At 40.9% G+C, this 14,823-nt stretch overlaps 1 protein-coding gene across 2 annotated transcripts in view; it reads left to right on the forward strand.

The window, feature by feature from the left end:
• Positions 1-14,823, forward strand: part of tgfbr3 (transforming growth factor, beta receptor III) — a 73,598-nt gene that overhangs the window by 20,288 nt on the left and 38,487 nt on the right. For both annotated transcript variants that reach the window (XM_030433280.1, XM_030433279.1), the window contains one exon: positions 2,167-2,354. In XM_030433280.1, the coding sequence (XP_030289140.1) occupies positions 2,167-2,354 (188 nt within the window). The remainder of the gene's footprint in view (positions 1-2,166; positions 2,355-14,823) is intronic.

Raw genomic sequence — 14,823 nt, forward strand, 5'->3', positions numbered from 1 at the left:
ACTTTAATGATTTCCAAATGTTCATCTGATTGCTATTGGGCAACCTCTGTGTGTTTAGCGTGATGTGTTTGAAATGTTAACGGGCCTTAGCTGCCACAAGTCTGTAGGGTGAAACACCAGGTCTGACCCCGAGAAATAAGTCTGACCACAGGCGTTGTCACTGGATACATGAGTCTTTAATGGAAGCGAGCTGTTTGCCACCTCACTCACTATTAGTGCCACCCTTACTTCATGTGAGACAGGTGTATATGTATGTGCATTATACACCCTGTATGTTGTTTAAGTGGGTCAAACAGATGTTAAAAGGAGGTTGAGCTCAGACTGTAGTGACGTTTGTTAACCACCTAAACCTTTGTGTTGAACTGAGAGGAAGTCCCATGTCACGCAAGAGCAAATGTGCATGCAAAGTACCGTCCTTTATACAAGCAAATCTGTGTTTAAGTCAAGTAGTCCAGTTGTTCACAGGTCACTGAACTGTTCATTAAAGCTGACTGTGCAGTAGACAAAACACAGAAAGAGACCCAACGGGCCTAGCTGCAGTGTCCTGACGCCCTGCTGAGAGCTGCTTTGCTTGATCAACCGGGCGCAATCACTGTTTTTTGCTGCTGTGATCTTTCTGACTGAAATGAGAGCATATCACTACTTTACTCCGGACAGATATGAGAAACCGAGCTGTGTGACAAACTGAATTTTGATTTTTGTGTTGTTTGTAGTTGAATCTCTGAAGGGTGGTATTTTCATTCAATTCTGGTGAATATTATTTGAATTTGTCTAACTCTAACCTGAAAAAAACCCCCCCAATCTTTTAAAAGAAAGAATTAAAAAATGATTTGACAAACTAAATAGCTTTTGTCGGGGCAAAAAACCCCCAAATGAAAACCTTTATCTTTAACTCTTTATCTTTACAAGATTACCAGATGTAATAGTCTAACATAGGCATAGCCATGACGTCACTATAATTACTCATAACAAGAAGTACTTATGATAAGATAGAGAAGTTTTCTTCTCAATCTTTTCTTCTTTTTAAAAATGATCAGGCGGTTCTTCATCATCATTATCATCAAAATTGATTTAACAGAACCCAAGATAACATCTTTTTATTCCACGCATTTCTTTCCCTTGTCAAAATCTGGTGCCTAAATTACCCACAATGCAACTGGAGCACAGGCAGTGTGGGCAGAGATTCAGGTTGCAGCATTTCACACTCGCAGACGTACATCAGAGAAAACGCTCCCTCTTACCAGACTTATTTATTGCCCAAAATTGGATTTTGCAACAATAATACATTAGCAGCTAAATTATCATGTATCCCTACTATTTGGGAAATCATCATATGTTAATAAATCAATAAATTATTGCACTACTTGTCCCTTCGGAAAAGGCTTGTGTAAGACACAATGAAGATTGAAGTCTGTAAGCCAAAAAAGTGAGCCTCAAAGTGTTTTAATATGAAATACGGCCTTCCTGTTGAGAGATAATGCAGAAAACTCCCCTGACGTGACCTTTTCAGAACAGGGATTTGCTCCTTGCTAGCTTTGTGATAGCAATCAAATATGACTGCTTTAGCGATTTAGATTGTTCAGTGATTTGCCTCGTGCAGTATGACACACGGAGAGTTGGACAGGATGAACCGAATCATTATAGTAGACCAAGCTGGCAGGTTTTTGCTCCTTAAATTCTCCAGAAGCTTGTCACATTTCCAAGGCAACTAGTGAAGGCTACAGCTAATGGTTAGTTACAGGAGTGCAAAGTGTAAAGTCTGGGTCTTAAAGAAGTGATTAAAGAAGGTCAAATTTGACCAGTCAAGGAAAATAAGAGTGGATGAAATTACCTTGTGGGACTGATTATATGTCTGACATGTTACTCAGTCTATAGCGGTCAGACAACATTTAACAGAGGACTGGGAAAAAGTGCACAGCTTGCTGCTTCAAGTTGCACACACCTCAACAAATGCAAATTCAATATCTACAATATTCTAGTGTGACAAACTACCCCATCCATCAAAACTGATGACACTAAAATTATATTCTTAACTGTACACAATACAATAACAGAGGGCTCATACATGACTCACATAAATAAGTCAACATCATACGAGGCTTGGCATTTGAACCCTTGCACATACTGTAGTGTTTGATTCACACAGTATTGTTCTCTTCCTTGCAGGGCCGCTTTCCCGCAGCCCGTGTGAGCTGCTGCCAGTGGGGACGGGACACCCGGTGCAGGCCGCGTCGAAGAGCTTCACTGCCCTGTCAGGCTGTGCAAGCAGAGGCACCACCAATCTCCCTCAGGAGGTCCACATCATCAACCTGAGAGGACACGCTTCAGAGGGACCAGACAACACCCCGGCAGAAGTGAGTCATCCTGAGTTCTATTCTCTACCACCATAATTCACTCCACAATAAAAACTGTTAAGATTAGACTTTGAGCCAGCCTCTGCCGCCAGTATGCGAATGTGTGTGTGTGAATGGGTGAATGCAGTCTTGTGTTGTAATGTGGTTGGTAAGACTAGAAAAGCACAATTTAATTACAGTCCATTTAGAGCATTGTCAGCCAAGGATTATCTCAGGATTAGTTGGTGATTTGGTGAGCTAATGGCTAACACACTTGCAAGCCGGGAACATGCTGTTATTTGTAAAGGTGAAAGTTTCTTCCTATTTTGTGTGCACTCTTTTCCTGCCTTGTGACACTGTTTATAGTAATTTAATATCAGGGCTGCATGATATATTGTTTCAGAATCGTGCATACGCAATGGGACGTGCAAGATTTACTCAAACAAGTCATTCTATGAGTTTTTTGCTGCTTGATACGAAAGGAAAACTCACAAGTTTTCATTTAAAATGACTGATCTATAAGAGAAGTTTGTCCAAAACCTTAGTCCGATTGGGTTCTTAGATGTATGGGAGTTTGTAGCTTGTGAACGACATGCAGGCTCTGCATGTCTAGCTAGCATTCATTGAAACCTTCTTACTAACGGGGCAATACTTTTGTACTATTTATTAAGGTTAATATTTAAGTGAACCATTGACTCCTGTCTCATGACTGTATTAAAACTATTCATTACATTCATTAAAATAAACCTATTTCAGACCCCATGATCAGGCTTACCTGACCTAACCATGACTTTCCAGAGGGTGAATAACAAGATAGCGATCAGATAGTCATTCGAATGGCTGTGCATGTACTTTCCAACCTCTTCGTTTTTTTTTTTTCAGAAGATCCCCCTTTGTTGTGCTCATTCAAACTGTCAGCACATCTCATCTCCTGATACCGTTCCTAAAGTTGATGTGAAACCACTCCCTGTCTTCAGGTGTTATACAGCATGTCTCATGGCAGGACTTTTCAAAGTTAGCCATAGTTGGAAGATGAATCATGAGCTCACGACCTGTGAAAAAACGCTGCGTCTGGATTTTAAACTGTCCCGAATTCCCACCCCCCTCAGTCACAGCAGTGTGAAAAGCAGCATGTATGGACTTGCCATTGCAGTTTTACTGCTGATATAAGCTCCAACCCTGCCAAGGCTAAACATACAGAAAGGCTGTGTGTGTGAGCATTTTGCGTAAGCCCGAAATCCCTCTGGTTTCAGTGGCTGTGTTTGTTCTAAAGCTACATGAACTTTAATGATAGATGCATGTGTCTTTTGTTGTAATCTTTCATGTTTACTCCACACAGTGCAATGTAGAGGATTTAAAGCACAGGACCGATTTGTCTAGTTTTGTGTGATTACAATGTTTAACATTATGGAGCGCTGAGCAGTGGATTCAGCACTCATATTGCAACAGACACCTGCACAGGGGACACAAACAATGCCTTGTAGTGAAGCAAAATAGGCTCAAACTATTGCAATATTCAAAACATTGTTCCTGCCTGATACTAAACTCAACTTTTCATTGTCTACAAACAGTTTAATCCAGCTGATAAACTCCCCCAACGATATTTATTTAATTACAGTGTGGTCTGCATATACTGGGCCTTTGCAGTAAATAACCAGTAGCAGTAGCAGATATTGAAAATAAATGGACTAATTGGTTTCACATACAAGGAAAAAACAAGTTAACAAACATTTTTTGACATGGACGTGGGCAACTAACTCTAAAATGGAAAAAAAAAATGTTTGCGAAACATATGACATCTGTTATTGGGAAATGTTTTAGTGTGAACAAAGCTTTGGAACAAAAGCAAGAACTTCTTTTGTTTAATTTGAGTCCTGCAGTTTTTATAGCAGAAACAAAAGTATCACAGTGTTATTTACCGATTCTGTCCGATTATTAGATATGACAACACAGCATGTTTTCATACATACTGCATTGCAAAGTGACCATGAGCTCCTCTCATTTGTGTTGCCTCAATTACCGTCACAGCACCAAAAGTTTTGCTTTTGATGTTTAGTGTTTTTTCATTAACATCTGCTATTCCAGGCAGTCACCTAATGTAACGTTTGTATAGTTTTCCGTATATCCACTAAAGGATTTGCTGTTTTTTGTTGTGATTTATGACAGTGAATGGGTGAATCTTTGGATTTTGGACTAGTTGGGTGAAAGGAAATTTGAAGACGTTACTTTGGGTTCTTGGAAATTGTGATGAGCATATTTGGATTAATATACAATGAAAACAATCATTAGATATAGCTCTAGTCTATACATTGAAGATTTTTTGACATAAACGACAAAGATCTCTCTGTTTTGAAACTTGAAGCTGTTAAAACTGTCACAACCGACGAGACGAGCTGTTAAATCTTATTTTCACTGGCTCTCATGTGACCCTCCTGCTGGTAGCAATGGACCAAATAATGGTTCATGAACGCTGTCAACTGACGAGGTCTGGCAGGAGAGCAGATTTTTTGTATGCTTTTGTACATTTTGTCCAAAGTGAATATTTTCACTGTCTTCTATAGAGTTTATTTTCAAGGATTTAAATCAGACAGTCGAGTGCTTTAGTGAAATTAAACAAATTCCAACTCCAGACTTGAATTTTTAATTGTTAGCTTTGGGCTCTGTGCTGAATTTATGCGACTAAAAATGGGTATTTATTTGGTATTTTTCCTCTTTGTAGACTCTTTTTTCTTTGTAGACTCACAGCATAACTGTTATGAATAGATGGATAGTAGGAGGTTTGGTTTGAGAGTCTGCGAATCCCATCTCTCTACATCACTTTATCCAGCTGTTGGTAACCCGTCACCTCCATGGTCAACTGAGGACTTTTGTGGAGGAGGCAGAAACCCAGCTGTCGGTTCCTCTGCCTGCAGCCTTGGCTGGAGAAGGTCACTCCGGCTCTGGGTGAGATTAGGTGGCCTCGCTGAAGTTCATTCTGTGAGTGGATGTTTCTGCTCATGATAAGATAAGATCCCCTTTGCCCACTCCCTCTCTGGTTCTTGATTGCATTTCCACCTGGAGTCGTGGGCACAGATCGGCCTGCTCGGACACAAGCGGCCTCTTCCTAAGTGCTTAGCCTTCAACAAGGCTGCGTAAGGGGCACACGGTGCATCAGACTGTAGTCTCATTGACACGATCTGGCCCTGATCTTTCGTGACAGCGGTAGGTGATAATCCCCCAGTGGAAAAAGAATTACAGCTTTAAACGGAGAAGGGATTTAAACATGTTTAACATCCTTGGCCACATTTGGGCAAGGGTGCTCTCACCAGTGAATAAGCATGCTCATCGCTCTTTATTATTTACCCTTCAGCAACACAAGCATGAAAACTATTCCTCATTATATTTGAAAACAAGGAAAGCACTGGAGATTTATCTTGTCCAGTGGAAGATTGAACATGAACTTCAACAACCTCTTCCTTAAAGGAATATTCAATTGAAAATTAGTGTTGATTGTCACTGTTATGTCTAAAATGTGATTTTAAAAAGAATTCACAGCAGTTAAAGTGGATTTTAACAGCATCCCAGTTTCATGGTGAACTAAGACGCCCACATAAACTTCTCGAATTGCTCTTGCAGCATAATCCATTTCTCCTCTGTCCGTCAGTATGCTTAGTTTGTGCCAATCACTCATACTTTTACTAAAATATGGCTATGCATGCATACAGCTGGAGTCATTTACTTAAAAACAATCAAAAGGTGGTCGCTGTCTGAAGTCTCAGGATTAAGACTTGAGATGTCTTAAATAAGTTTGGCCCGGGTAAACGATAACCTCTTTGGAAAACATCTCAAGGGACTCCCTCTTAAAGAAATAGTTTGACATTGTAAGAAATATGTCTGTTTACTTTTGTTTTCAACAGTTGATAACACTCTTGATAGCATGTCTGTTTAGCACCAACACTCGAAACGGGGGAACAGCTCTGTTGAAAGAAAACAGCATCTTTAGCAACAGCTAGGGCTTTCACAGAATAATAAGTGACATCATAAAGGGTTATAGTAACAACAGAAAAACAGAAGTTGGACATAACTTTAGCACATTTGTTTAAACAATAATTTTCTACATTATTTAATGTAAAAAAAACAACAGAATTTCAGATACATGGAGAACATAAGACTCAAAATCAGATAACTGCTCATTTGTAAACAGCCTCTCAGAACCAGTTGAGAACTTTGCTATTTCACCTACTACTCCAGATTGGTCCTGTCTTCAGTTGTCAATCCTTTACTGGTTGTACTTGAGACCTTTTTGACTCGAATTTATCTGAATTATTCAGTGAAAAAATATGACAAATCTCAGCTATTTGACTATTTGATTTCCGTATTGGATTAGTAATTTAGAAGTCTTGAATTCAGCCCCTCTTAAAATTCACAAATCAACACAATATCTTGTTTGTTTAATCCATACAAAAATGTTGAAAACATGAGGCATTTGTGGAATGGATCTTATTTAAATCTCAGCAACAAAACAAGCCCAACTCCTTTAATTTTAGTGTTTTATTCTATTGGAGGTGTCAGATGTGGGAGCTTGCAAATTGATTTCACTCTCAGTAATTGGTATTTTCCCGTGTTTGCTTTGGCATGTGTATCCTTTGCTTATTTTCAAAGTCAGCAGAGAGGTGGCTGGTCAGTCTGTGATTATGTAGATTTTCTCTTCCTCACCTCTGTTGAAGGGGGAGGATGTGGTGTCTGGGCCACAGAGAAGACTGTATTTGGATGTTTTCTACGATGGCCTGCAGCACAGGCGGTGCCTGTGGCTGATCCTTGGCTGTCTGGGTTCAGGGGCTGCTGGAGAACATGATGTGCCCAAGTGACTCCTTACTAAGTGTCTGCAAAGTCAAGCCTTGACCGGGTTGGGAATAAATCTGCTGCTGCACTTGGTGTGCATGGACTGATGCGGACAAAGAGGAACACATGGTCAATTTCAGACAGTTTCATACACACACAGGCAGACATCCTGCAGCTACAATGTGTGAGGCCTGCTTCACATCTCTTTCACATCCACGTGTGAAAGTCGTGGTTTGCAGTTTGTCCATATTTTCAGTAAAGACGTGAGAGCAATGAATTGTTTCCTGCCTGCACCAGTGAACCCACTCTGTATGGGTATTAACTAAAGGGTATGAACTGTTACCCGCAGAAAGAAATGCACAGCTGGACCTGACTCAGAATACACACTTTGGCTCCTGGCCAATCTCCACACCAAAGCTGAGTTATTAAGTGCAACAGAACACCTTAGTAGTGACTGTGCATAGTGCTTCATCTGGCATATGCTCACATTTACAGGGCACGCAGTCACCATAGAAAAACACAGCAGAATGAGAAAATATGCTAATCATTCATTTAAGTAGCCTAAGGCTAGAAGTATCCACAATAATATTTTGGATCTGGTGATGTAGAAGCCATGTGTTCAAATCTGCTGAGGTAAGAGTAGTGCAGCAGTTTGTGCTATATTAAAAGAGGTGTAATGTTGTATGAGTGAGGCTAAAAGTGAGCATAATGAATAAGTTACATTTTCTTTTATTGTTCTTGATGTATCCCAGATAACCTGATCTTCAAAACCACTTGTATTCAATACAGGTGCTGCTGATTTAAAGTAATAAGTAACAACAGCTGTTACCCTCTTGTGTCAACATCAAATAATGAATTTGGTTCAGCTTAGTTTTGCAAGTGTTTCCTCACAGATATCAAATTACTGAAAGCAAGTTTGGCTTCCCAGCAACTGTGCTCAAGAACAGCATTTAACTCCCTAGTTACTGTCCATAATGCCCATGCGTGAGCAGGTGAATGTAACCTTACTGTTGAATTACTGGGAACTAAAACATAATGCCCGACAGATACTGGATTTTTTGGGGCCATTAATACTTGTGACAAAGGTATGTGGGACAATACTGTGTGGCAGTACTGCCACTGTACCTAAGTACAGCCTCACAGCCCACTAGCATGGCGGTAGATTTGGTAGACTGATAATCTTGGTAGAAATTGATTTCAGTGGATTGTTCAGGAGAAATGTGTCATTTCCAGAATAGATTATTTATATTATTATATAAAATAATGTGTACTGGCAGACTGGTTTTGTCCAATCATTTAAAGAAGATTTTTTATTTTTGTAATATTTCACAAGTAAGAGCACAACCTGCCCCAGACATTGCCCACCCAGCATTGACAGACCACTATGAGGTAGATTTGTTGGCTGGCTTTACTTAGCTGCTTTGCAATTTCAAGCTCATGATGTCCTTTTTACCATACTCTGGATTTTTACTCAGCATGTCTTTTAGACAGTGGGCCTTTTATTTTCATGGATTCATAACTCTCCGGTTCCAAAAAATGACCAGTTCTGAAACTGGCTCGGCTGGACAATAATTCTTAACTTCGAAAGTGTTATTCACATTTGTCTGAAATAAAGAGTGATGATTTCTTCAGCTCCCGTGGTCGTAACAGAAGTAACAGAAGCCCCTTCTCTGTTTTATACCCATGGGGGCTCCTGATGGGAAGACAGCCCAGGCTGTGAGGCAGTATCCTGGAATAGAACTAGTTACTGCACTGGGTTGGCAACTTATAGTTGGGCCTGAAGTGCCAAGTTGGCTGTGTGCGTTGGCGGGTAGTGATTTCCTAAAATAATGTCCGAATAATTTTCTCATTTTTACAATATTCAGTTAGATTGTATAAAAAAGATCTAATCTCCCAGAGCAAGAGAGCAAACGAGAGTTACAGTCAGAGTGAGCTACGCCGCAGACCAGACTTGCTGCTCAAATTTCATCCAAGCTTTAAAGCCCTTGGGATTTGAAGGCAAAATATATTTTCGTCGGTTGACTATTGACCTGAAGGTGTTGGTGTTTTGCCACTTAAGTTCTACCAAAACAATGACCTCATCCAGAAGTGTTCTTTTCAGCTCCCCCTGCTTTGGTTCAACAGTGTAGGTATCAAGTTTGAACATTTTTCCATATGTTCCCCTTGGTCACACACTAAACTGGCCTTTTGCACCCTGCTAACAAGCCACAACCACATGTGTGTTAATGCAGAACTTGGCACTATGCTAGACACCTTGTTCCTCACTTGCTGCGAACTGTAGAGTACAAGCAACTAAAAAAAGAGGACCGTCTGGGCATACAATCGGGTGATAGTGTAGAACATAAACAAAAGGGGCCGGCGGTATCTCGAAACGCCCGTCTTTCCCTAATCAGCTTAACCGAAGGCAAACATCAAACACAGCCACTGGCTCCGAATCAGGGTGAGGCAGAGCAGATGATGTTTTATCAGCTGGAATTCGCAGATATCTTGGGCTGTGTGAGTGACTGGCTGGAGGAGCTCACCAGGCACAAGCATCTGGCGAAAGCGCAGTGTCAGATATGAGTGGAGATCACACACAAGAAACACTGCACACACAAAGCCAGCAAGGTTTTATTTTCAACTTGCTTTTAGGCTTTTGTTTGGCCTTACACTGTTATTGAATGCCTTAAAGCTTTTGCTCACTAGGAAAAATTCTTCCCTCCAGATTGTATGATAATAGCGTCCACGTTGAATTGAACTGAACATCTATCAAATGTGATGGGTTGGAGAGATGGAGGATAGGACAAGGGTTTGACGCTTTGACAAAATGCTATGTATGTGACCCACCAGCACCGTGTTATGCAAGCAGCTAGCAGCATGTAGCAGCTAAAGTAGAACAACAGCCGAAAAATGTCTGCAAATTTGGGAGACAATGAGGTCGGGGAGCTCCTTGGACCCTCTAAACAAAGGACGAACTTGCCTGCCATATAACAAGGATGGTAAATAATTGTCATTGCAATGTTATGCCATTGTTTAGGAAGCATATGTAAAAGTCACAATAGATGCCAAGCAGTAGATAACGGGAGCGTCCTTCCTCTTTTGCTTATGGAATGTTGGCTTGCTATCCAAAATAACCCACTGGGTTGTTTGGTTCAGCCTAACAAAAATAAAGATAATGTAAAGAAGGGTCTTTCATGTGGCAGTATAGCACAATGTATGTAGTCTGTAATCAGTGTCAAAAGAAGCACTCAAATCACAAATTAGATGTAGCACGGGCTAACACTATCACCAGCTGGTAAACTGCCTGTGTGGCTGTTGTGATTGAGGTATTACTACAAACTTATTTTTGCCTGCCTGCACAGATATCACCGATGAAATTACAATGTCAACATCATCAGTTGAAACTAAAAATTGTAGAACAACAGGATGAAACTACCACTGCAAAAAAATGGATTTACATTTGAGTAAGACTTAATCTAATCAGAGTGTAATCATGCTCCTTCCTCCTGACCCGGTCCCCCCGCCTCCATGGTGTATTATTTTCTCCAACATGTCCTGCCATTCTGCCATATCACTGAAAGATTGCTATCCAGAGGTACCGCCTCACTTTGACGTCTTTTCAGGCTGTTCAGGCCTCTTGCAGCTCGTGCAGAGCCGAGTGCAGACTGATTACCATCACAGTTCAGGGAAAAGGCTCCAGGTAGCATCTCCATCACACTCAAATATGTGGGTGGCAGTGATAAGAGCGGTCAACAGGTTTTGGTCCGCCTCCCCTCCATCATTTAGCTCCTTTGCCCTGGCTTTCCTCTGTACACCCTCAGTGATCCAGAAAGAACCAAGATCCAGACAGACAAGACACACACACGTACACACACATCAGATAACGGCGTATGATTGGTCCCAGGCAGTGTGCCTTTCTTCCCTTGAAGCCATGACTTTTCAGTTCCTAGCCAGGCTTTGTTTGTTTTCAGCTTTTACAATGTTCCAGGCTCCTTGGATATTGATCTATTTTAACCCTCACTGATTCCAATTTAAAACATGCCAGCGAGTCGTTGTTATTCAGAATGTCGCTGCCTCATGTCATTGACTGTGATTGTTATTTCCTGGGAGGGAGAGTGTGTTTCTAGATAAGTCTTACTTTTTGCCTAATTAAAGGATGTTTGGGGTTTTCTCTGAATCAGCAGGGATCACTGGGCTCTTAATTAGCTCTGTCAATAAAGGAAACTGCAAGGACACTGAGCCTCCCTGATACTGAGCTCTGACTGCAGGGTGTCAGTGTTTGTCTATGAAAGTCTCACTTTCCAGTGTTCATGCAGTGTTTTATGCAACACTTTTGAAACTAAGTATGATTTAATTGGCTTTAAGGGCATGTTCTAAATCTAACCTTGTGGCTTTGTTGTACTATAAAGGATTGTATATGATTATTGTCATTTGGGTTTTTGTTCCAGCTGGCACTGTGTTTGTTGTTGAAGTTGATTTAGAGCCTAAAGTTGAAGCTCTATTGTTTTCCTTTCAGCATTTTCATTGTTTACACATGCTACTAACACTAATGGTATGCTCTGTGACGGGCTTTGCTTATCCTGCTACAGCTGTCGTCCCTTGTGTGGAGTGTAGTTTCAGTAACACGATAGGTCTCCATCCCTGGTTGCTGGCAAATGCGCCCTATAACTGTAATGGACCCTGGACTTCCAAATCCCTTTGCCAGCCTCCTGATAATCAATCAGATGAGGCCTCCTGTCCCCAACGGACCCTCTCCGCAGGGTCCGATAAAGGTAGCAGCACCAGGGACAACTCAGCGCCACCTGATCCCTGCAAACACCATTAGAGGCACTGGTGTTTCTGCACCTCTTCTCTCGACACCCTGGCTGCGTTACAGGGTCTGTTGCTATGCGCACCAGTCTTACCAAACTTTATGACGGCAACTCTGTGGGCAGAGATGCACGCCAGCTGCTGTTGAATCCTCATCATCACTTAGATGTCGCAACCCAGCTCTGTCAGATACAGCTCGGTATTATCTCTGTTTACCAGCTAAATCTTTTTAAACAGCAGATAGTTACCACAGTTTTCTCTTCTTTACCGTCAGCGCCGCTTGGCACTTCCTCTCCTTAGCGCTCTGTTTGTGTTTATGTGTTCAGGTGACTCACGTCTTCTGGAAATGTTTCTGTCTGGGTTTAATTTCCTCGTCTTTTACAACTCTCTCCCTCGCTCTCATTCTTCATCTGTCTGCCTCTTCCATCTCTCAAAGCCAGGGCCCCAAAGCCAAGCCAGGTATGATTATATCTTGGTTGTTGTTATTCTCAGAGGAGAAATGCACACGCTTTTTCCAGAGTCTGGACTGAGGAAGACGCAAATATGCAAAAAAAAAAAAGGAGAAAGCTAGAGAGAGCAGTGAGTCGTGACTCTCTGATCTACTTGTTTGGATCACCAACCAGTTTGCCTCATAGATAACTGTTCAGTAATTTCTTCCATTTTACCGTCTCAGAGGGACTTTCTAATGATTTTCGCAGCACTTTCATGGACCACTTCTCTAAACACTCATTTGTGTTGCTCTCCTCCAGGGTTACGTCTGTGGAGGACTGATAATTAGGCTTTGATGCTTCCTGTTCACTCTGTCTGTGCTGGTGATGTCTCTTGTTAAACGCTTCATGCAGCATCACAGTGACAAGTCTTTGAACACGGAGCATCTGCCAGAAAATGAAAATCACTTTTTGTTGGATAGAATAGATCTCTTAAGAGGGAGACAGGAGTCTGGCATGCAGTTGGCTCATTGAGGCATAGTGTGTGGATGTGAGGGAGATATATAGATCAGTGTTTCTATCTTTCCCACTGACATGATAATTACCATTCGTCTGACCAATATGGCAATTTGAATTGTGATTAGTATCCGTGAAATAAATTGCATGGTTCTATTTTGTGGTCTGAGTAGCATTGAACAAGATAATATGGGATTGCTGAGTTTTCATCTTGGAAACAGCAACTGACAAAAAAAAACCTCAGTTAAAGATTCAATTGGTAGCTTGTTCTGGAGATTTTAAGGTCAAAAAGATGCAGCGTACTTTTAAAGCGTAACTGGAAGATCTGGAGTATTGCTCCCTATCGACAAGCTGTTGGTACTTTGCTCTAACAAGCCACAGTAGCTTGTGAGGCAATCTCCGAGCTTCACATTCAACTTCTAAACGAGCTATCTTGGTGATCACCTGCATTTTTTATCTAGACTCAGACTCAGCCATCTGTTGGTCTTTTTGTACAGCTAAAGATACAGTAAAGTCTTTATCTTTATAAACATTGTAATGATACGGAGTGGAGTCTTTTCCTCTACTATCTTCAGTGCAAATAGTCGAGACACAGGCATGCAAAGAGCATATCAACCAGACTACTGTAAAAAACGAAGAGGAAAGAAACAAATTCAAATGTTGTACTATAACAGTCAGAAATGTAATTGATCATCTTCAGGGGCTAACATTAAAGTTAGGGGTGGTAAAACTCTGGGAAACCACCAAGTATAAGCTACATTTTGACCCTCCAAAGCCACTCCCCCAAGAGGAGGGTAGCGCATTGTTGTCATCACTAAGCATATCCAACTACCTTATGTCTCATTCACATGTAAGAGAAAGCCTTACACTATAACAGCAAATGTAAAGTAATTAACATAGCTATTGTTAGTACTTACTGCTGTCAAGCTAGCATGCCGACATTGCTAAGTTTTGGCTGCCATTCTTGTGCGACTAGCTCGCTAATCGCTTTAGCAATACAGTCACTTTTAGGGCTACATTGCCAACCCTAGCTTTACCGTACTACAACTGACGAGCTAACCATTTGCTGGTAATGGTAGAAAGCAAAATCCACAGTTGCCAAATAACTGTTTCACCTGTTGGCACTTTATACAATACTGTTCATGATTTGTGATAGAACAGATTTGGAAGTTTCAGAATTCAGCCTTACTCACAGTGTGGAAATAATGAGTATAGCAGAGAGAAATGTGGAAAATGTTTTTTTATTCTGTTCATCTTTTAGTCCATTTAAGCACCCCCATGGCAAAACATCACAGAAACAATTTACTTTGTCCTTAAAAAAATCAGTGTAAAAGAAAAGTGTGTTGTTTGTTGATGTTGCTGTTGATTTGCGGTGTGGTTTGTGTAGCAAAAAATGCACTATACCAGAACAATGGTAATGGTTTCTATTAACGATGTAGATCTTTGTCTTGATAGAATACATGCTATAACCGCTTTCAGACAAATTGTTGCTATGAATGGTCCCTTCAGTTTTTCATGGTCCTAACTCATTCAAACACGCTTAATATTAAACTGTCAACTCAGTTTTACAATCTCCATCATTGTAATTACAGATAATTCGTTCCATTATTAGCCTCAGTGGAAGTACAAAGGCTCTATTTATTGAGAAGAGCGTAGAGCCAATATCTTTGCGAGCTGTGACTGATTAAGTTACTGTTCAGCTTGTTGTGTCATATAATGTGAATCCTTGTGGGTTGAATTAGTAATTTACAGTCCTTTACTGCTGACACGCAGGATGGGGTTAATGCGATCAGTCTGGGAATACAGAAGGGAGGAAGTTTAAAGAAAAGTGTCACATAGACCACCATACCCTTAAGAGTATCACTTTTCATATCTCTGAGTTAGCTTTGGTTATAGCACTGTTTCAAAAGTTTAGCTAATCTTTTCAGAGGGAGATT

Source organism: Sparus aurata, chromosome 11, assembly GCF_900880675.1.
Source record: "Sparus aurata chromosome 11, fSpaAur1.1, whole genome shotgun sequence".
NCBI classification, from domain to species: domain Eukaryota; kingdom Metazoa; phylum Chordata; class Actinopteri; order Spariformes; family Sparidae; genus Sparus; species Sparus aurata.